A 21,409-nucleotide genomic window follows, 5' to 3' on the forward strand; every position below is an offset into this window, starting at 1 on the left:
AGCATGAAAATAAAGAACTTGGGAAGTTCATTAAATGACTAAACTTATTCTGGGGGAAAGAATAGATGTTTAACTTTTGTTTCTTCAGACAACCAATTGTATAATTTTGATCATTAAGTAATGAATGACTGTTTATAATGAAACTTTGTTTCCTTTGAACAACTAGCAAAGTACATTTAGTGTTTATTATTTTTCCCACCACTGAAAAATACAGAAACAGCTGGCACAAATAAGATGCTCACTTCACATCCTTCTCTCTTGTCCTTTGTTGCCCCTCATATCCTGCTTGTGTTGATTACTCTTAGAGTACGTTTATTGGTTATTTGGGGTCTTAGCTCGATCAGGTTGCTCCATTAAGGCTGAGACAGGAAGCCCTGTCTCCTGTTTCTCCTAGCTCTCCATTGTTTCTCAGGAAGGAAGGAAGATGGCGTCAACATTGTCAGCAGCCATTACTGGCCCTTCTTCTCTGAATTTCTGAGTTACTATGGTCCAAACTTTTTTGTCTCTTCCACAGTGCCACATTGTTCTCTTATCTTAGCTTCCACCACCTATATTCAGACCCTCATAATCTTATGTTAAAATTTCCATTCTCATCTCTCACCCTTATTGTGGTTTCAGCTTCCTCCCATCACTGATCTTCAGACTGGTAGAACAACGGTACAGAATAGAGGACACAGAGACTAACCCACAAAATTACAATTATCTTATATTAGACAAAGGTGCCCAAAACATGCACTGGAGAAAAGATAGCCTTTTCAACAAATGGTGCTAGGAAAACTGGAAATCCATATGCAACGAAATTAAATTGAACCCCTATCTGACACCATGCACAAAACTCAACTCAAAATGGATCAAGGACTTAGGAATAAAACCAGAGACCCTGCATCTAATAGAAGAAAAAATGGGTCCTAATCTCCATCATGTGGGATTAGGCCCAAACTTCCTTAATAAGAGTCCTTTGGTACAAGAATTAAAATCAAGAATTAATAAATGGGATGGATTCAAACTAAAAAGTTTGGATAGCTGTGAGTAAACTCAGAAATGTCTTATAAATTGATTCTTGTACTTATATAATTACATTATGTATTTAAGCTGCAAATAAAGTAGGTAATTGTGAATAAATTAAAATACCAAAACTCTTCTATAAGACAACTTATAAACTAATACGTACATTTCACAATTTATCTATAGCTGGTTTTAAATTAGACCAGGTTTTCTTATCATCTTATATTATAATGATTCAACACATGAATAAATCATACCTTCTAGAGTGCTCTAATTATAAAATAAAATAAAATAAAATAAAAAATAAAAAGTTTCTTCTCAGCAAAAGAAACAATCTGTGAGGTGAATAGAGAGCCTACATCTTAGGAGCAAATCTTTACCCCTCACATATCAGATAGAGCACTAACCTTCCCTGGTTCTTCGTCTTTCATTCCAAAGCCTTAAGTCCTGAGCTCCTCTGTATTCTTGGTCCATTTTCCTAAGATAATAACTTTCCTCCACTGCAGCTCATTCTGCAAAGGTGTCACCTCAGAGAAGGTCCTGTCTGTCATGCTCCTCACTTCCTGGGCTTCTGCCCTTCCCAGCTCTTCTTGGCTAATATCTTTTCTACCTAATATTTCTCAAGTCTATCTCTTCTCTACCCTTTAAAGTTCTCTCATTTCAAGTCTGGCATGAAGATTTCTCTAGCCCTTTCACCCATATTACTCTCATACTTCTGACCTTATTTGCCCTTAATAAGATTCTCAAATCATCACAATCTTACCAACACTTGTTATCATATTTCTTGTAATTTCAGCAATCCTAGTAGGTGCGAGGTAATGTTTCATTGTGGTTTTAATATTCCGTTTCCTACTGGCTAAAGATATTGCATAACTTTTCACATGATGATTGGCTATCTGTATTCCTTTGGAGAACTTTATATTGAGAAATGGGGAGTTCCATTTCTAATTAGGTTATTTTCTTACTATTAGGTTTTAAAGGTCTTTATAATACTGTAGATACAAGTCTGTTATCAGATATATGATTTGCAAAAACTCCCACTCTCTGTTGTCTTTTCACTTGAGTATTGCACTTTGAAGCATGAAAAAATTTCCATTTTAATGATGTATTAAAATTTTATTGATATTTTATGTCATTGCTTCTGCTCTGGGTGTCCTATCTAATCCTTGCCTAATGCAAAGATCATGTAGATTTACACCAGTGGGTTTTTTTCTAAGAGTATTTGTTTGTTTGTTTGTTTTTAGTTCCTGTATTTAGCTTGTTAATTAGTTTTATTTATTTTATGAATACTATGAGAGAAGAATCCAACCTCATTTTTTGTATGTAGTGATCCATTGGTGCCAGCACATTTGTTAAAAAGATCATTTTCTTCTCATTGAATTTTGTGGTGCTCTTATTAAAAGCAGTTGACTATAAACATAATGGCTTGTTTCTGAAATTGTCAGTTCTATTCCTTTAACTTGAATATCTGCCTTATTCTAAAACCATACTGTTTTGATTATTGTAGATTTGTTGTAAATTTCGACTTCCCTCTAGCCACTTTTGAATAACTTTCTCCATCATCCAACAATTTAATCATGCACCTCCAAATATATATATATATATATATTTGTAAATGGTATAGTCAGCCTGTTAGCAGGATGAACATACCAGTACACTAATTGCATATGAAAGAAGTATATTCAGAGGCTGAATGTAAAAGGATGATGAGAAATAATACTGAAAAATAATAATACTAAATCTTATTTTATAGAGAATTGCCAAGAAATATTCCATCTTTCCTATGTCAATTAGATTTCCTTGCAAAAATATGTTTCATATTTTAGGTTTTTTAAAAATAGGATCGAATATTCTCACATAGTAGAAATTAAATAATTTTTAAAACCTCTATTGTTATTTAATCAGCTTCCATTTTGTGTGTATTTATATATTTCAGTAGTTCATATATATCCCTTTTAACGTGGTTTTTCTCACTCAGTATTAAGAGATATCTGTGATGATGTAGATAAGTCATTTACTTTCAATCTTTTTAGCCTTTTATCATATAACTAAACACAGTTTATTAAGCTATTTGGTTTGTTTTCAGTTTATTTTTATTATTATTATTATTTTTATTATTATACTTATTAAAGACACTGCTATGTTAGTGTCTCTTGCAAATATCTCCTGGTAAATATGTACAAGAATTTTACCAGGGAATTTACCCAGAAGTTGTTTTTTGGGGGCATTATGGTCTGGTCTGTGCATTTTAATTTTACTAAACATTACTTATTTTCCAAACTGACTATACCAAGTTACACTCCCACAAGCAGTATATACTGACTTTCATTGTTCCGTATCTTCATTTGTATTGGAAGAATGAAAAACAAAATGTTTACTTAAAAGATACTGAGATTTATATATTTTTTATTTATATATTTTAGTCCTAGTTGAACACAATACCTTTAGTTTTTAAATTTATTTTTATGTGGACGTGCTAGGTGAGTGTTCTACCACTGAGCCACAACCCCAGTAACTCAAACTTTAATGAAAAAATGATAAGTTGTTTTTGTAAAGTCAGTGTAGCTAAAATGGCTTTAGATTTTATATGTTGAGAATAAATCTGACTGTATATATAGACCATTAAAAATCAATGTCTCAATAAAGGGTTAAACCCTACTCTGGGTGAGGGTGGGGGCTAATTTATTGCCACATATTAATTTCTCCCCACTCTCCTTTAGTCCCTGGTGCGGTTCCTACTGAATCCATCCAAGGAAGTACCTTTGAAGAGAAGATATTTCTTCAATGGAGAGAACCAACTCAAACTTATGGTGTTATCACTTTATATGAGGTATATATATATTTGTTGGTAATATAATTTTTCAGTATTATTTCTTATAACCTACTATTTAAAATATACATGTAATTGCACAATGCCTTTGGAGAAATTCAATGCTTTCTATAGTTATTATAATTATTATATAAAAGCCAAAAAAGTTTAATAAGTTTTTTTTAATTATGGCAGTTTAAAAATGCATATTGAAAATAAGTTGGATATTTGGGGATTGTATGTTACTATATAAAGACAACATAACTTATTAGAAAGTCATTTGTATTATAAACCAGAGTATTTTGAAACATACATTGATTATAAGGCAAACACTAAATCCTATTCTTGCTTAGCTGTGAAATATTTTTCTACTCAATTATAGAAGAACACTGTTTGTCCAATTAGCAAAGTCAATAAAGAATTGTATCAGGAGTAACCATAGAATAATGTCATTTGGTTTCTTAATATTAGTAAAACATTTGTTAGATTTCACTGACACGGTTTTGTCTACTGAGGCATATCAAATGGTGGAGTGATAGATAGCAGAGCAGAATTTAATGAATTCAAGGGAAAAATCACAGCAATAATGGGGTGACATTCCTCATCACATCTTGCGAGCATCATTTTACTGTGCCTATTGTCATAGAAACAAGCAGGTACAGTTTTTTAAAGCTAGCATTTATTTGAATGCAAATTCAACAAAATTATATGTTTTAAGGTTTCTAAAAATCATGGCAGATTCTCATATGGAACCTCTGCCTGAATACCTTTCAGAACTTCTGACAAAAGCCTGTGCAGATGAGCTGTCAGACAGTCATCACCAGTAAACCTCTTCTCTGACCCTACTAGCCTCAAATTTATGTTTCCCTATGTCTTTTGAAAATTGGTATTGAAATGCAAAATAAATAAATAATTGAAAACAAAATGAAGAAAGGTAAAAGAAAAGAAGTAATTTTATGCTGTTAATGTTGATGTTTGTTCATTGGCTGCTTTATTTTAAAAGAATTGAGTGTTATGAAAAATTCATGGCTCAGCTTTTATGGAGCTAAGTTTTATAATCACATCAAACAACTTTGAATTTTTTTCTTAGAGAAAATATTTCTCTAGTCCATATCTGTGACCCTATGACCATTTTTAGACCTCAGTTTTGAGGATTCTCACCTAAGAAGAGCAGGTTTGTATTTTTTTTTAACTGGCAAAGGCACAGTATTTGAAATGTATTTTAAGATCCAAGCAGTAAGTTCACCTGTTATAAAAGCCACATGTTGCTATCTATACTGTCAGAAAGTAATAGCAAGATTCTTTCTTTCAAATCCCACTGGACATTTATCTTTGTATGATAAGTAACTTTACCATGAAAACAGCAGGAATAATAATAATTCAAAGGAAAAGCCCATTAATCTCTCTGACTCAGCAGCCAGGATCTCCCAGTTGAACACTGATCTAAATGCTGGTACAATGGGGATGCATGAATGTGTCATAAATCAAGGTTTTAAAAATCAGATATTTGTAAGTAGAGCAGGTTGGCTCATTTTTAAGGGAACCAAAGGGGGAAATGTCAAATGTATAAATCAGGCTTAAGAGATTAAATATAAGTTTTCTGGACACTAAATCTTTCTGTCTCCCCTCCACCCCATTTCTAGAAGTAGGAAAGAAGGAAACTTCCAGACTCTTTGTGGTGGGCCTTAGGTGGGCTCCTTCTGTAATAGAGAGGCACCTGTATACTGTGATTCCCTCAGCCTATGCTAGAAGCTGCAAAATACATAGCATCCTGCTGGAGCTGGAGATTGGTATGGATCCAGACTGGTCCCATCTCTGGAGGATCTTAGTCTTCAGGGACAGACATCATGTCAAGAAATCCAAACAGTTGCCTTAAAAGATGTAGGGAGTAGTAACAGTGGATTCTATCCCATTTGAATATAAGTAAAGAGGGAAAGGAAAAATAAATCATTATGATTGGAAAAACTTTTGTTATAATTAGCACAAGTGTCTATTTAAAGCAGGCAATGCACTTGGATGGTTTAAAGTCAGAAGTTAAAACAGATTGGTTGTTATAGATATAAATGAATATGTTATATTTAGATTATACCTGGATTCTTTTTGTGCATCTTATGAAGGACATACCAAAGGATTGATGATAGAAAAATGCTAACAGCATTGTTTTCTCCAAAAGTTATGTCAATGTACAATGTTTTTCCAGTTTTATTCTTTGACCTCTCTTTTATATTTTAACTTCTATTCTTGTTTTTCACCAAAATAGCCATGTGTTTCTGTCCTAGTCATCATCCTGGCTCTAGCTCTTCTCATACTTGACTTCCTACTTCAGCTATTGAGTTTTATCAGATTTATCTTCCTAAAAACTGGATCTAGTGCTTACATCCTTCCCCAATAAAATCAAAATCTCTCATTTTGTCAAGTTATAAATGAAATACTGTTATCTGAAAGAATGTTTTAAATAAGAATTATATGAAACAAAATATTCTTGCTTCTCAGTTTTACTTTTAAGAAGTAACTACTCTTAACAGCTAGACACAAGTATTCCAAAAATTTTAAAAGGAAGAGACTATATGCAAGTTTATTTATGAATAGAGGTGAATGTAAATTAATAAATATTAGTAAACCTAGCATTTAATTACAAAAATCATATGCCATATATGAACCCTATCTAACATTAAGCAAAAATAAATACTACATAGATTCATGAACTAAACACAAAAATTTAACTTATAAGAACATAATAAGAAAAATATGGAGGACATTTTTGTAACATGTCTTTCAAAGCTTGACATAGAGTCCTAGAAGCCATTTTTTTAAAAAAATCAACAGATTGGTTATGTAAGATTTTAAACTACAAATGATGAATGTATAAAGGAATAAAAGTCTAAATACAAAAAGAAGACTTAGAGAAATTATATTCAACACTTTGTGTCAACAGTCCAGCAGCTGTAAAATGTAGAGTCAATACAAATTTATTAGTAAAAGAAAAAATTAGAAAATAACAAAGAACAAGAGAGGGCAACTAAAAAAAATCTAGCAGGCATGCATGTATATGGTAATATGCCTATCCAACCTTACTAATGATTAAACAGTGAAGTAAAACAAGTATACAGAAAATTTAATTTTGTATAATATCAAGTCTTAGTGACATGATAAATGTGTACATGCATATATTTTGCAACCTCTTTTGTAGGCAAGTTGAGAGTTCCTATGAAAATTTGAATATTATGTATCAAGCCTATTTTTAGAAATTTATAAGTCATTAATACTTCCAAATGCACAAGGATATATGTCCACGTATTTGCATTATGCCTCATAACCTTATTATGTATATCTCTTGATTGCCTAATTAGTAAATTCTGCACTACTGGTCAACATGTTGTGGGTGTGTGTTTTTAATATTTCAAATGTGTAAGATACAGGAAGAGACAAAAATAGAAAAGATATTGTCCTTTCTCTACTAGAAGTAACTTTCCTATAAGCAACTTACTAGAGAAAGAATTAAATAAGTTTTAAAGTTAGGTGCTCTTTTCACAAATGAATAGCATCTAAAGTGCAGTTTTGCTCAGGAACATGGTAAAAGAGGGTGGATTAGTCTGAAATTGTCAGTTGATTGGGACTGATTGATCCTGGAGGTAAGGGGACAGGGCTAATTTAATCATCATGGATTGGAATAGGTAATAATGTAAAAGTAATGATAATTTAGGGGCCATTTTAAAAAAAGTTCTTCCAATATTCAATGCCTCCCATGATCTGATTCCACTTTATATTTATTACTTCATCTTCAATTTTCTTCTCCTGAAGTTTAGTGAGTCATGTGTATAAAAATTTCCTTTCTCCTAGAACCTTCTGAATTCTCACACCACTCTTCTTTTGATATGTTCTGTCCTCCTATGCCACCCCTCCACTCTCCTCCAATGGTACATCTGCTGATCTTTCAGTATGTCCTTCAAATACTATACTTTCCTTCGAAGTGTTATAAGTATTTTCCTCCACTGAAATCAGATTTAATTATTCATTTCTTTGTGTTCACAGAGAAAATTGCTTAGGCCTTAATGAAAAGTCTATATTTTACACTGGCTGCAATTACTATCATCTCACGCTCTGGATGATTTTAATTCCCTAAAACATCATTACATTTGGTTCTCTATGAAACTCTTTGGTTAAAATTTGAGACTTTAAGGAGAGAAGGAGAAAATAATTTGGTAAAATATCAGGCATTTACCTGCAAATGAGAAATCATCCAAAAATAAACAACAGATCATTCCACCTCACCTAAATTTAAATCCCCCCTCCCTCCACCATGTTGTGTATGTATCAGGACTTTCATCTTGGTACATCCCATAACATTGGATGCAACATGGGACCATCAGGTTTCTTTAAAGAGGCTTCATTAAAATTTTCTCCATCCTTAGACAGCAGCTTGGTGCAGGTGTAAAAACTTTCCTACACCTTCCTTCTGTGAGACTCCTGCTGCTGTTTCCAGTGCCTGGTACCTAATAGGCACTTAATAAACAGTTATTGAATGAATAAGTGAAGAAACAAATTCCAGCAGAATGTGACACATGTGGGTTTGACAGTGGAGGTATATCTTGGTGCCTTGAAAATTGCTGCCCAGGCCTTAGCTGTTCACTGACTTATCTCTATGGCAGGAAGTAGAATTGGTTGTTCTTTTCCTAAAGATCTGTTTTTCATTCTTGGAATTTGGACTCCCAGACTCTGCGAAGGGGTTTGGGAGAGGGGGATCCATGGGCATTCTGAAATTTTATGTGTACAGATATGTACAACACACTTGTTAGGGATGAGGAAGAAGATTGGTAATTTCAGGAGAGCATGAATTATTCTATATGTACATATTGCAGGGACAGGGAAAGAGGATCTACATGTAAGGGCCATGACTAAAAATGAAGATCCACCAGTGTAGCACATCCTGCTACTCTGTGCCCATGGGTGGATACAAACCCCCATTCCCCAAGCAGCAGTGATCCCCTTAATAAAGCATTTGCTTATAGTCTGTGCTGGTACAGTGAGGACCTGCTTGTACTAGTGTGTTTATAGGAGCAAATGTGCACACACACACCTGCATATCCCAGGAGTCTTTTTAGGAAAATATATACTGAGTGCCAAATATTTACTGATCACAGTGGAATCAGAAACGAGGATAAAACATGTCACTCCTCAGAAAGGAGATAAAATTAAATGAAACGTTCTGATCCCTTGACAGTTAGCTCCTGATTTAAGACTAAAACAAAATATTTTTACAGCACTCCATGACTCATTGCCAAATGAAGTTTAGGAACACAACATCAGTAGTGGGTGGGTGTTTGATGGATGATTGGTAGGCTGCACTTAGGATGGCTTTACAGATAAGGAATATTGGGACTCTGGTTAGAGATGTGGATGCGCACTTTGTTGTCCCAGTCTTGCCTGATTCCCAGAAACATCTTTAAAAGTATTTCCTTCTTGAAACACTTTGTCTCTTTTTCTTTTAAATTTTTTTTAACAAGAATGCACTCATGCTCATGCTCGCCTGCCCCCCCCCCCTTCTCTCTTCCTTCTCTCTCCTCTCTCCTCTCTGTCATTTCACTTTCTTCTGGCTTCTCTGTCTCTTTGCCTGCATGGGCATGGTTCTGGGTCTCCTTCTTTTTCTCTGAACTCCCTGTGATTGCACCCATTTCTAAACCATCCTAACATTATTGCAATGCTGAACACCTCTAGGTCTCTATTTCTATCCCACCTAGCCCTCTCTCAAATTGTATTTTCATGTCATGCACATATGTCAACTTGACTGTCAAAGGCATTTCAAACTTGACATGTCCACATCCATCTGTAAATTCCTTCTTATTCATTTCATCTCATTTCAAAAAATGGGTTCACCTTTTTGCTTAGGCCTGAAACATAGTTACCTACTCTTGATTATTCCCTCTTTTCTGCATATCCAGTCCTTCATTGAATTCTGTTTTGTCTCTAAAATATGCCAACACTACTAATTTCTTGCTTTCTCCTCCCCACGTAGTAGAAGCCACAGTATCCTCTCTCCTGTATTCTTAAAAGCTACTCCCAATCTGGCATAGTTCCTAGTGGTCTCCCTTCTACTTTTATTGTCACCTTCAATCAAAATAAAACTTTCATCCAAGGTTATATTAAATATGTGTGTGTGTACATATACATATATGTGTATATGATTGATATATATCCAAGGTGATAAAAGAAAGGCAGATTATTTTATTGCCAATTTAAATGCATTCAAATGATGCTAGGCATGGTGGCACAATGTTTGTAATCCCAGCAGCTTGGTAGGCTGGTGTAGGAGGATTGCAAGTTTGAGGCCAGCCTCAACAACTTAGTGAGACCCTGTCTCAAAATAAAAAAAGATCTGGGGACATGGCTCAGTGGCTAAGTGGTTCAATCCCTGGTACAAATATATATGTATATATTTCAAAGGTTGCCCATTGTATGTATCCAAAATTTTAATCTTGGGGATCAAAACTAGGCATGGGATAGCCCCTTTAGCCCCCAAAGACCACACAGGCTTTCTGTCTGATCATTACCTGGGGCAAGCACAATTCTGTTGTATGGACTTCATCCATGCTATTATTCTCCAAATTCACAAACTGACTGATCCTGCATAAAGTTCAGATCTCGGTGTCACTGACACCAGTTTCACCAGCCAGTCTGAATGGCTGTGTATGGACCCTTTTCTTCCAACAAAGTCTTTTATCTTACCACCGTTTGCTCCTTCTATTCTTTGTATTATAGAATTATTAATTTACTTATTGTAGGTCTCCCCAGCTCCCCCACACATTATCCAGATAGTTAGCTTCCTAAAGTAGGTCTGGCCTACCCACAGGCCACCATGCTTGCAGAGTCCTTCTACGCAATCAGTGTGTGAGTGGAATCAGTGAAACTGAATAGGTAAATCTCACAGAGGTGACTGTTTCCTCTCTCAGGCAGGTAAAAGTATATGAGCAAAAGCAGTATCAGAAAAGCCCCCTAAGTGTGTTGGGGGCTCATCTCCTTAAAAATCAGAGGGTAACATAATGCGGCAGTATCATGTATTCAGAAATGAGTTTGGAGAAGCACATGAAAGCAAGTTTGAAACACCAAGCAAAGGAGTTTGGACTTTGTTCTGTGTGCATAGTGTCCCATTCAAGTTTCTAGTCAAGGTGATTAAATGAAGGAGAAGACTTACACAGCCCTGAAGGATAGTGCTAGTCCTTATTTCACTCTTCCTGCATAGTAGCTAATGGATTACCTTAACCTTCCCTTCACCAGATGTTTATTCCCTCCAGGGAAGGTACAGTGTATGAGTCACCATACAGTTCACCATGACTCAGAACACAGTGCTTGGCATGTAGGCCACACAACAAACACATTCTGAATGTGTGAATGAATGCATAAATTGACTTTGGGCAGCAATTATACTATCATTGTTGAGATCTGCCTCCCTGAGCTGCCCCCTTCTCTGGGAATTGGAGAACAAAGTACTACTCAAGCAAGCAAGCAAGCGCGTGCACACACACACACACACACATACACACACACAGAGGATATGATACTGAGGTTCCTTCATTATAGATAGGGTCTTGTTTCTTCCTGACTTCCTTAATCTCCTGAGGGATATTTTTTAGAGGATTAACAACATATCTTCTGCCTGACTCTAAGAGAGTTATACTTTGCAGTGATTAATATACACAGTAAACATTTCCTTGCCAAAGCTCACTTGATTCAATCTAAATATTCTTTCTGAGAGGTCTTCTTAATTATAATGACATGGTATAAATATAAGAAGAAAGAATGTCAATTATCACTTCGTATAATAACAGTGTTAGTGTTCATGCACATAAATTATAAGTAAGTTTACCTAAGCACATGAGAAAAGTGCTCAGTTTTGCAATTTAAAACTTTTGAATATGCCACATTTGAAAATTATGTCATTACAACCAGTAGAAGCTAGTAATCACCACTAAAGTACTTGTTCTTGAATAGTTGATGAACTACTCATGCTGAAATTCTTTTTAAAAAATAACTTGAAAGGGCAAAATTTAAAGGTACCTATGTTATATTTATTTTCAAACATTCCAGACTCATCCAGCATGATATCTGTTATGTAGCAAACATGAAAATATCTAGGATTGCACTCTCCAGTATGGCAGTTAGCAGTCAGTTGTGGCAATTTAAACCGAAATTTGAGTTCGTTAAATTAAATAAAATGGATTTTTCATTTCCTCAGACTCAATAGCCACATTTCAAGTGCTCAGTAGCCACATGTGACATGGCCACCACATTGAACAGGGCATAGTAGAACATTTCTATGGTGGTAGAAAGTTCTTTTGGACAATATTTCTTTGAAAAAACAAATAAATGAGTATGGCCCATAATGAGCACTCCATTTTCAGCATCAGCAACTCCTGGCATGCATCTAGGATTTATTTTTGGAGCAGATCTCTGTTCCTACATTGATGAAAACACTTAAATGTGTCCTTGTTCCCAGTAGACAATAATCCTATTCAGTGCTAAATCAAATCATGGCCACTAGATTAGAGATGAGGCCTTATGCTTGTCAGAGCCTTGTCTGTTTGAGCTAGTTGTCTCTTTTGTTATTTGGTTCTAAACCAGCTGTTATGTAGCTCTACAAAAATGACATTTTGAAAGCAAATAACTTCAAGGTATCAGCTTAAACATGAATCCATCCTTTACATTCTAATCTACTGGCTCTGAGTTCCTCTGTCTATAACGGTAATAACTCATAACAGTTTTGGCTGAGTTCCTGCATCCATTCACTGCATTCAGGATTTGAAGAGTCTAGTGAAGAGGAGAGCTTATCATAAAGGGTCTGACAGTGCATACATCAGAAGGGCTTATTGGATAAAGTCGCAATCTGGGTCCATCTGCTCCAGATATTTTATCACATTCTTCTTCTTTTGCAGATCACTTACAAAGCAGTCAGTTCCTTTGACCCAGAAATAGATTTATCCAATCAAAGTGGAAGAGTTTCAAAACTGGGAAATGAAACCCATTTTCTGTTTTTCGGACTATACCCGGGGACCACGTATTCCTTCACCATTCGAGCAAGCACAGCTAAGGGTTTTGGGCCTCCAGCAACAAACCAGTTTACCACCAAAATATCAGGTATTTTGCATTCATGAGTTATGCCTGTTGTCAGAAGTAACATTATTATACTTCTCCATTCCCATTGTCAAGTATGCAGAGCTCACACAGACTAATACATTTTATTCATGTGAAACCCAGGCACATGGAATTAAATGAAATGCTATCAATATTTATCATTGGGGAGCTTAAAGTCCTCATGAGGTAAGAAGTGGCTGCTATTTTAGTAGTGTGCCTGGGAGGACTGGAATATGAGGCACAAGTTTCTGTCTCATCCATCTCCTTGCCAATCGCAAGTCACCAACCAGAAAAGCCTTGCTGGTGAAATCTCTGTCCTGAGAGTTGAGTGGGAAAGCAGTGTCATATGGAATCTGCTTCCAAAGGGGTCAGCCTCCCTCAGGACCTTCACCTTTAGTAGGTTTACATCCTAAAGAGGCAACAACTAAGATGGCATGAGGCTCTTAGGGCCTCTAGGTTTTTTGGAGACTCAGCTACCCCATCCAACCAAAGTCATAATTTGAGAAATATTTCTGGGCATGTTCAACTGTGCAGAAAATGTCTTTTTACTTCAGTCTAGAGGAAATGAAATTGCCATCTGGTATGGGATATGTAACCACAATAAAACTAAATTCCATGGACATTTTCTTTCATTTTGTTAACTCCTTTGGGTATGGGGAAGTATTTGAGTTTTGACTTTGACTGTCTTTTGAGGGGGTAGATGAGATAGAGATGGGGGAGGGAAGTGACTCTTTAAATCAGCCAGGGTTAGATCAACAATATTTAGTCTAATTTCTACATTTATTTCTAACTCAATGAAAGTTTGTATTTGGAATAGAAGGAAGTGAATACCACAATTAGAGTACCATAAAGCGTTATGTTGGGTTCTGAGGCCAAGGTTTGGAATTTTGTTTTGAAGCAGTTATAACTTAAGGGAAACTTTTTTATTATATAAGCAAACTTGAGTTGAAATTTAATGCACATTTGATTTCTAGTATAAAACATTAGGTTATAGGACCAATACAGTGTTGGAAAAGACATCCACCTTAGAGGTTCAAAAATAACACAGGTTATGCAAATGATCAAGTAGACCATTGGACTTGGTTGGAATCAGGAAATTTGGGTTTTAGTTATGATGTTTGCATAGACTTTCTTTCTGACCTAGATTAAGTGAATTTACCCTTACATATGAATTAAGATAATGTTATCTAGCCCATCAATTTATTGCCATTTATGTATCCATATGAAAAACTCCCAAGTAATTTTAAATATTTTTCCTAGTGTAAATCATTTTTCAAAGATTATTATCTTAAGGAGGATATCCTTTTAGAAAAAAAAATTATTTTCCCTATATTTATTAACTAAAAATTATGAGTTTGACCACTGTTGATATACCAAGTTCAAAAGTTCATAATCCAAAAGCAAAAAATACACACACACACACACACACACACACACACTCACACACACAAGGAAAAAAAAAAACCCTTGACATGTGGGCTCATCAAGAATACTATTTGTTTTTTATTAAATTAAAATGCTAGTTTATGGGCCCTATTTTCTATTTTCATGGACCTCAGAAAACCACTTGTATACAAAATGTAATTCTGTGATATGGATTGGAGTTAATTTTTAATGGAATTGGTGTCAAATTTGAATGTTAAGAAAATGTGATAGATGAAACTGAGAAATAACTTGTGTCTGTTATATAAAAGCTTTTTTATATTTAAGATGAATTTTAAAACTGCATTTGTAAGAAACAGTCTCCCACTACCTTATCAGACATATCTACCTGTGGGTGGTAGAGAGCTGTGTCCCTCCATGTCACAGCTCCATGCAATGATTTGTCTTGTCCAGGATGGGGGCATAATTACCAAAAAGTGTTGTTGCTGTCTTATTGTAGTGAGACTTAGCAACCTAGAATAAAAAGAATGCCAGAAAATGGCCTTGGAAATAGGATTCACATTGGGAAGAGAGCTAAAATTTGTAGAATTATGTTTGCCTGGTGTGCTCTCTTGTTGTCTCTTTGAACATAGGGTCATTTCCTCTACGTTCAAAGATACATAATAAACTGAAGCTTCAGAGGTGATTAATGTGCATAAGCTTTGGTTAAAACAAAACATAACAAAAAGTCAAACCCAAGCCTTTCTTTCTTCAGTTTCAATGTCTTCCCCTTATCTACTTTAACCCATTATGTCCCATCTTCATATATATAAGACACCTAAATTATAGGACATCTTGCTTGATTTAAGTTTTTATTGATGTGTCACATATAAGACAGTGGGACATAAAGGGTTAACGCCCCTCCCCAGGGGTCGTTGGTACATGGGAAACTTTTACTTAAATGAAAGACCTGTGAAGTTCAGTTTTATGATCCTAGTGCTTATTTCAAAACTTAACTATGCCTTTTAAGTAAATGGTTTATGGAAGACAACATTTTTTACAAAACAGCATGTAAATTCTAAGTATACAGTTTGATGAGTATTCAAAAGCATACTATACACATTTAGTCAGAATCCAAATGAAGAAGCAAAACGTCACCAACACTCACAACCCCCTCAGATCCTCTCCCAACTTCCACTCAGGATCAGAGGGGTCAGTCAATATGAGCTTGTTAATAGTCAGGTGATAGCTGCAATTTAAATGAGATGCCCTGTGCTTCTTATTTATTTATTTATTTTTGCTGTTGTTGTTGTTGTAAAAGAAAGTAAGAAGTTCACTGAGGCAACCAACCAGAAATAATGAGTCTTCCCTCTTATGCCCTTTTCCCCAGCACCATCTATGCCAGCCTATGAACTTGAGACACCTTTGAACCAAACTGACAATACAGTGACAGTCATGCTGAAACCTGCACAGAGCAGAGGCGCACCTGTCAGGTACGGAGCAGAAGGAGGGTAGGCTGGCTCTAGAGAGAAGAAAACTAAAATCCTGTTGATTCATTTCCCCAAAGTGTTCTGTAGAACTTTGCTGTCCTTAGTCAGCATGTAAACCTATATTTTTATTTGCTCTAATTAAAAGAAACAAGTGAGGAAAATGAAATGTCTTCACTGTAAGGTGGTCAAGTATTGTTTGAAGGGATTTATTCTGAAACAAGTGTGTTGTTCTTTTGAAGATAAGGAACAAAGTCCCAGTCTTTTTTGGAGGTAGCTTTATTTCCAGAAGGTAATTGCTTACTGAAATATGTTTACCCAAGGGCAAGTGACATCTTTGTCCAGAACTCTATTTTTAAGTAAAATGTTTATTTTTTCATTTGGGTTTTATGTCATTTAATTTTCAGTCAATTGGCTTCTTTTTCAATTGAATATTCAATGTATAATTTTTTTAAAGGAAACAGATAATTGGAAAGAACATTCTAAAGTCCTTATTTGAACAGATTTAAGTTTATTACCAACATCTAGGCCCAATTTTTCATTGCATTATGATTTATATAGCCAAGAAATTACAAAGTATAACTTTTACAGTGAATGAATAAAATAAATTTATTCTTCCTAGGAAGGAGCAAAGAAATGCTACGATAACTCTCAAGTGTGGACCTGTCATAAGCTCATTAATCTATATAAATGAAATTTCTACTTGCTTCAGAGGAGTTTAGATATTTTACAGTTGTCTTATCAGAATAGACTCCATTCAAAGTTATCTATTATTCTCAAGAGCATACTCCAAGGAAACTTTTACATTCACAAGTCAGGCTGTGTATGGTTTCTTTCTGGATTCTTTTGTGAACCCAGATTTCATGAGCTTTTTAAAACCGGGGTGTATTAGATGAAATTTTCACTGCAGTGTCATAGTGCAAACAGTTGGACATCTTTGTATTTGATAAAATAATCTCAAGTTTATACATAAAGTCAAAATAAAAACAGTAGTATTAGTTGATAGTGAAGTCATGTTAGGATAGAATCATGCAAAGTTTTATTTGAAAAAATTTCTTACCCTTTGTTCACTTAACATGCTGAATTTTCATTAAATGAACATTTATATTCTGAACATAGCCTTGGGGATTTCATTTTTTCTCTGACCAACCTAATGGTTGCCCAGCATTAGAAATAACAGGTCATTAGTACAGGAGTTGGAATCACAAGCAAATGAAAGGTTAGAGGTCTCTCAGATTCAACGCCTCCAAACTGAAAGACACAGAAATCCTAACCATCTCTCAAGAACAGGTGCTTATTCCCTGCTATATTTTATTCTTATACAGAACCCTCCTAAACATTTTCTATTCTTGCTACACTTACCTTCAAACTCTTTCACTCAGATTTCCATCCACGTCTTTGCATAGATCTTTCCAACTCTAAGTTTTGAAGTAATTTCTCTTCGGGCAGTCTGTGTTACCCTCTTCCCACCCCTCCTCTATCTTTTGAAAGCATCGGGTGCCTTCCAAACTGGTATTCAATTTTTGTCTTATAAACGTTGCTAAGACATTATTTTGTTGTTTACTTTTATACATTTCTAGTTGCTTTTGGAGACTTTGGGACCTTACTAGTTAGCTGTAGATGTCCTCAGGCTTTCTGTTTTTATGTCTATTTTAAAAAAAAAAAAAGATTCAAGTGCTTGTCAGAGTTCAGATTGCATGACTTTCATTGCAGATGCCTAATCATTTCACCAGGTCCACCTCTCTAAATTCTGCCAAAATTTGGGTTTATAGTGTCACACTATTTTCTATAGTTAGTCCAACACCTTCGTTTCCAAGCTCATCAGTGTTCTGCCTCAATTAAGCATCATCTTCTTACTGACTCTTTGAATTTATCAGGGTCACTTTGCTTTATGCATTCATATTACCTTCTTCCACAGCATTAGCATCTTGAGATAATAAATGTGTTATTTGTCTTTATCATCCAGATTTGTAATACTGGGATCAAGATCAATTATTGTGGGTCACTATTCAGTAAGTTTTATAGGAAAACCCACTACAGGGATTGCCTTTATGGAAGGACGCCTATCTTTGGTAGGTAAATTAACTTGGCTCAAATTTGAGAGATGAAATTATCTCAACCTAACCTGTTAAGGTTTTTTTTTAATTTTGTTTTGTATTGTTCACAGATAAGTGAGTGTTCTTATCAAGGAATTCATTATATAGTGCAACATAATAGGCCTGATTATCTATTGAAAAGATGGCAGACCAGGATATCTAGAAAGACTAGTTTGGAAAAAAAAAAATCCACAGTCCCCTCTACTTGAATGGGGTATATTAAAATCCTCAATTTCATTTAATGTTTAGAGACATAAGAACTCTGATTAGAGAATCATATGGACCTAAAATATAAAGCCATAATGTGGATGAAAACATTTGAACACATCTGGAAATGTGCAAAATGCACATGTAATCAAACTGCAATACAAGAAAGCATTTTCCAAATGATAAGATAAATAAATACTAGAAGAAAGAGGGGAAATGGAAGCGAACATCTGTTTGCTTTCCTGGAAAGTGCACGGTATTATGTGTTCAAGAATAGCGTCATTGTGCGATTTCCAAAACCCATTCTTTCAATTGATTTGATTTTTCTTTGATCCATATTCATTGGTGTTGAAAATTCAGTCATACTTCATTTACCCATTTCACTAGGTAAGGTGGTTGTGTATCGATTCCACTGCAAAAGCTCAGCTTGGTTATGGCAGATTCTTAAAATTGCACTCAACTCTCAGTGTAAATGATTGTTGTCTTTTTATTGATCAACACATCACCTCTGTCACATAAAATTATTTAAATCCTGAGATGGCCAGGAAGAACACAAATTCTATCATTCCAGACAGTAAACTAGGCACCGAGGAGAGAATTTTAAATCTGTTTGTGGATTTAATTTTTTTTCTTTAATGAATCACCTTATTTCTCTCTTCTGCACTCCACTGTTCATTATGTGTAGACACAGTCCAACAGAGAAAACTCTTATAATTTGGCAATAAGAAAGAAATTCTTAATAAAGGATACATTTTACATAAATTGTTGTGCTTTTCTTCTCCCAACAAAAATCTGCTGTTTTGCTCTCATGAAAACACAAATATAAGCACATGCACACAATACATAATCCACTGTGAGGAGCGTCCATTAATGATGTTTTCTACCTTCTGATACTCTCCAGCCTGAGACTCATTCATGTTTTTGTACCTCATATGATAGAGTTTTCAAATGACTCGTGTTTTCATTCTTTAGGCATTGTTGCTTTAATATGTTCATAAATATTTTGGAGCTACATGTCTTCTTAGTTAAGATTCCATGCTTGAATATGCTAATTAAATCTTCTGGCATTCATTTCAGTGAAATTTTAAAGGATTAAAATTTTAAGTATGTACTTGCTCTGTTTCATTTTTTCAGGAGAAACTATGTGGGGAAGAATGTCTTTTACAGTGATCTGTCCTTGGGGATGGGGAGGTGAGCAGGAACCACACCAGCAGCCACAGCTTTAAAACTGATTTGTAATATGTTGGTGTTATTTTAGTGGATATGACCCCTTTGTCTTTCAAATTGACAGCTTCAACTATTTTAATACCGTGCTTAAATTATTGTCACTGGTAACTTCCCATAGTATTATTGTTATTATAATTGAATGCTTCCTTAATATATTCAAAGAGCAATTTGTGAATCCTTTCTGTTGCTGAGAATTATTAAAGCTAATAAGAACTTCATTATATTATGAATAGGGAAAAGTTGAGGGTATTAGGAATGAGAGAAATATTTTGGCTTTCTTTTTTTATAAGGATATATCCTAGGTAAGTAAGTAAGATTTCAGGTGAAATAGTAAATATTTCATTGGGGAAAGCATAAATGTTTTCTCCAGATAAAATCCTTCTAATTAAAAATGTTCAATACAAAATGACTTTAGTTTTATATAAAAATCAGGAATTTATTTTATATAATATGTCCAAATTTTATGAAATTTTATTTCTTTGAATGCATTTCCATAGTTGGCAGTAAAAATGTGTACTATTTTCTTTTTTTTTTCATATTGAGAGCAGGTACTGTTTTATTAACTGACCAGATTTAAAAAATACCATGGTAGATACCTTAGTTCATCCTTCTAATAAGCCTGTTGATCTGGACTTCCCTGTTGCCACCATCTCAACCTCCTACAAAAATTCGTGATCTTTTTCTTCATTCCAACTCTTGGAGAAGATAATTTGAAGGGCCACAGGAAGTTATTTGCTTCTTTGAAGTGTTTTCCAACAGTGTAGATCTCATGAATCAGATCATCCATGCAGATGATGCCATATTTATCAACACATGGAGTAATCAGAGTGTTATCTGTCAAGGCAATTTGTTTCTTATTGATTTTGTCATATCCATGCTTGTAGATTAGTTAATTCACCAATTTAGGTTTGGGTACCCCCATTCCATATATGGTTCCAAATTCCTCAGCATGTTAATTGAGGCCTTGTTGAGTTTAATGAAGGTGCCATTAAGATCTGGCAAAGGCAAAGAAGTTGTAACACCTTACAAACCTTTGGGCTCACACCATTGATACCTCTGATCCCAGTGACAAATGCCAACTTAGATTCTGTAGGTACATAGAAATTGCCAGCTTTTGATCTTTCAACACAGACTCTGAAAGCTAGAAGATCCTGGAATAACATATTTCAAACACTGAAAGAAAATGGGTTCCAACCAAGAATTGTGTTTCCAGCGAAATTAAGCTTCAGGATGGAAGATGAAATTAAAACCTTCCACGATAAACAAAAGTTAAAAGAATTTGCAGCTAGAAAACCATCTCTTCAAAACATCCTTGGCAAAACATTACAGGAAGAGGAAATGGAAAATAACAATGAAAACCAACAGTGGGAGGTAGGACACTAAAGGGGGGAAAATAATCAAAGTGGAAAACAAACCATGTTTAGTAACATAAATAAACAAATATGGCTGGAAGAACAACCCATATCTCAATAATAACCCTAAATGTTAATGGCTTAAACTCACCAATCAAGAGACACAGGCTAGTAGAATGGATCACAAAACAAGACCCAACAATATGCTGCCTACAGGAGACGCATTTGATAGGAAAAGACATACATAGGCTGAAGGTGAAAGGTTGGGAAAAATCATATCACTCATATGGACTTCGGAAACAAGCAGGAGTATCCATACTCATATCAAATAAAATAGATTTTAAGCCAAAGTTAATCAAAAGGGATAAAGAGGGACACTACATACTGCTTAAGGGAACCATACACCAACAAGACATAACAATCATAACTATATATGCCCCAAACAATGGTGCAGCTATGTTCATCAAACAAACTCTTCTCAAGTTCAAGAGTCTAATAGACCACCATACAATAATCATGGGAGACTTCAACACACCTCTCTCACCACTGGACAGATCTTCCAAACAAAAGTTGAATAAGGAAACTATAGAACTCAATAACACAATTAATAACCTAGACTTAATTGACATATATAGAATATACCACCCAACATCAAACAGTTACACTTTTTTCTCAGCAGCACATGGATCCTTCTCAAAAATAGATCATATATTATGTCACAGGGAAACTCTTAGACAA

General features: G+C 34.9%; 1 protein-coding gene across 4 annotated transcripts in view; it reads left to right on the top strand.

Annotated features, from left to right (window-relative positions):
- The window catches only part of Ptprm (protein tyrosine phosphatase receptor type M), an 828,844-nt gene that overhangs the window by 480,281 nt on the left and 327,154 nt on the right, over positions 1 to 21,409 (top strand). For all 4 annotated transcript variants that reach the window (XM_071602455.1, XM_071602456.1, XM_071602457.1 and 1 more), the window contains exons 9-11: positions 3,726 to 3,835; positions 12,742 to 12,943; positions 15,693 to 15,795. In XM_071602455.1, coding sequence (XP_071458556.1) covers positions 3,726 to 3,835; positions 12,742 to 12,943; positions 15,693 to 15,795 — 415 coding nt within the window. The remainder of the gene's footprint in view (positions 1 to 3,725; positions 3,836 to 12,741; positions 12,944 to 15,692; positions 15,796 to 21,409) is intronic.

The sequence above is a fragment of the Marmota flaviventris genome, chromosome 16 (assembly GCF_047511675.1).
Source record: "Marmota flaviventris isolate mMarFla1 chromosome 16, mMarFla1.hap1, whole genome shotgun sequence".
NCBI classification, from domain to species: Eukaryota; Metazoa; Chordata; class Mammalia; order Rodentia; family Sciuridae; genus Marmota; species Marmota flaviventris.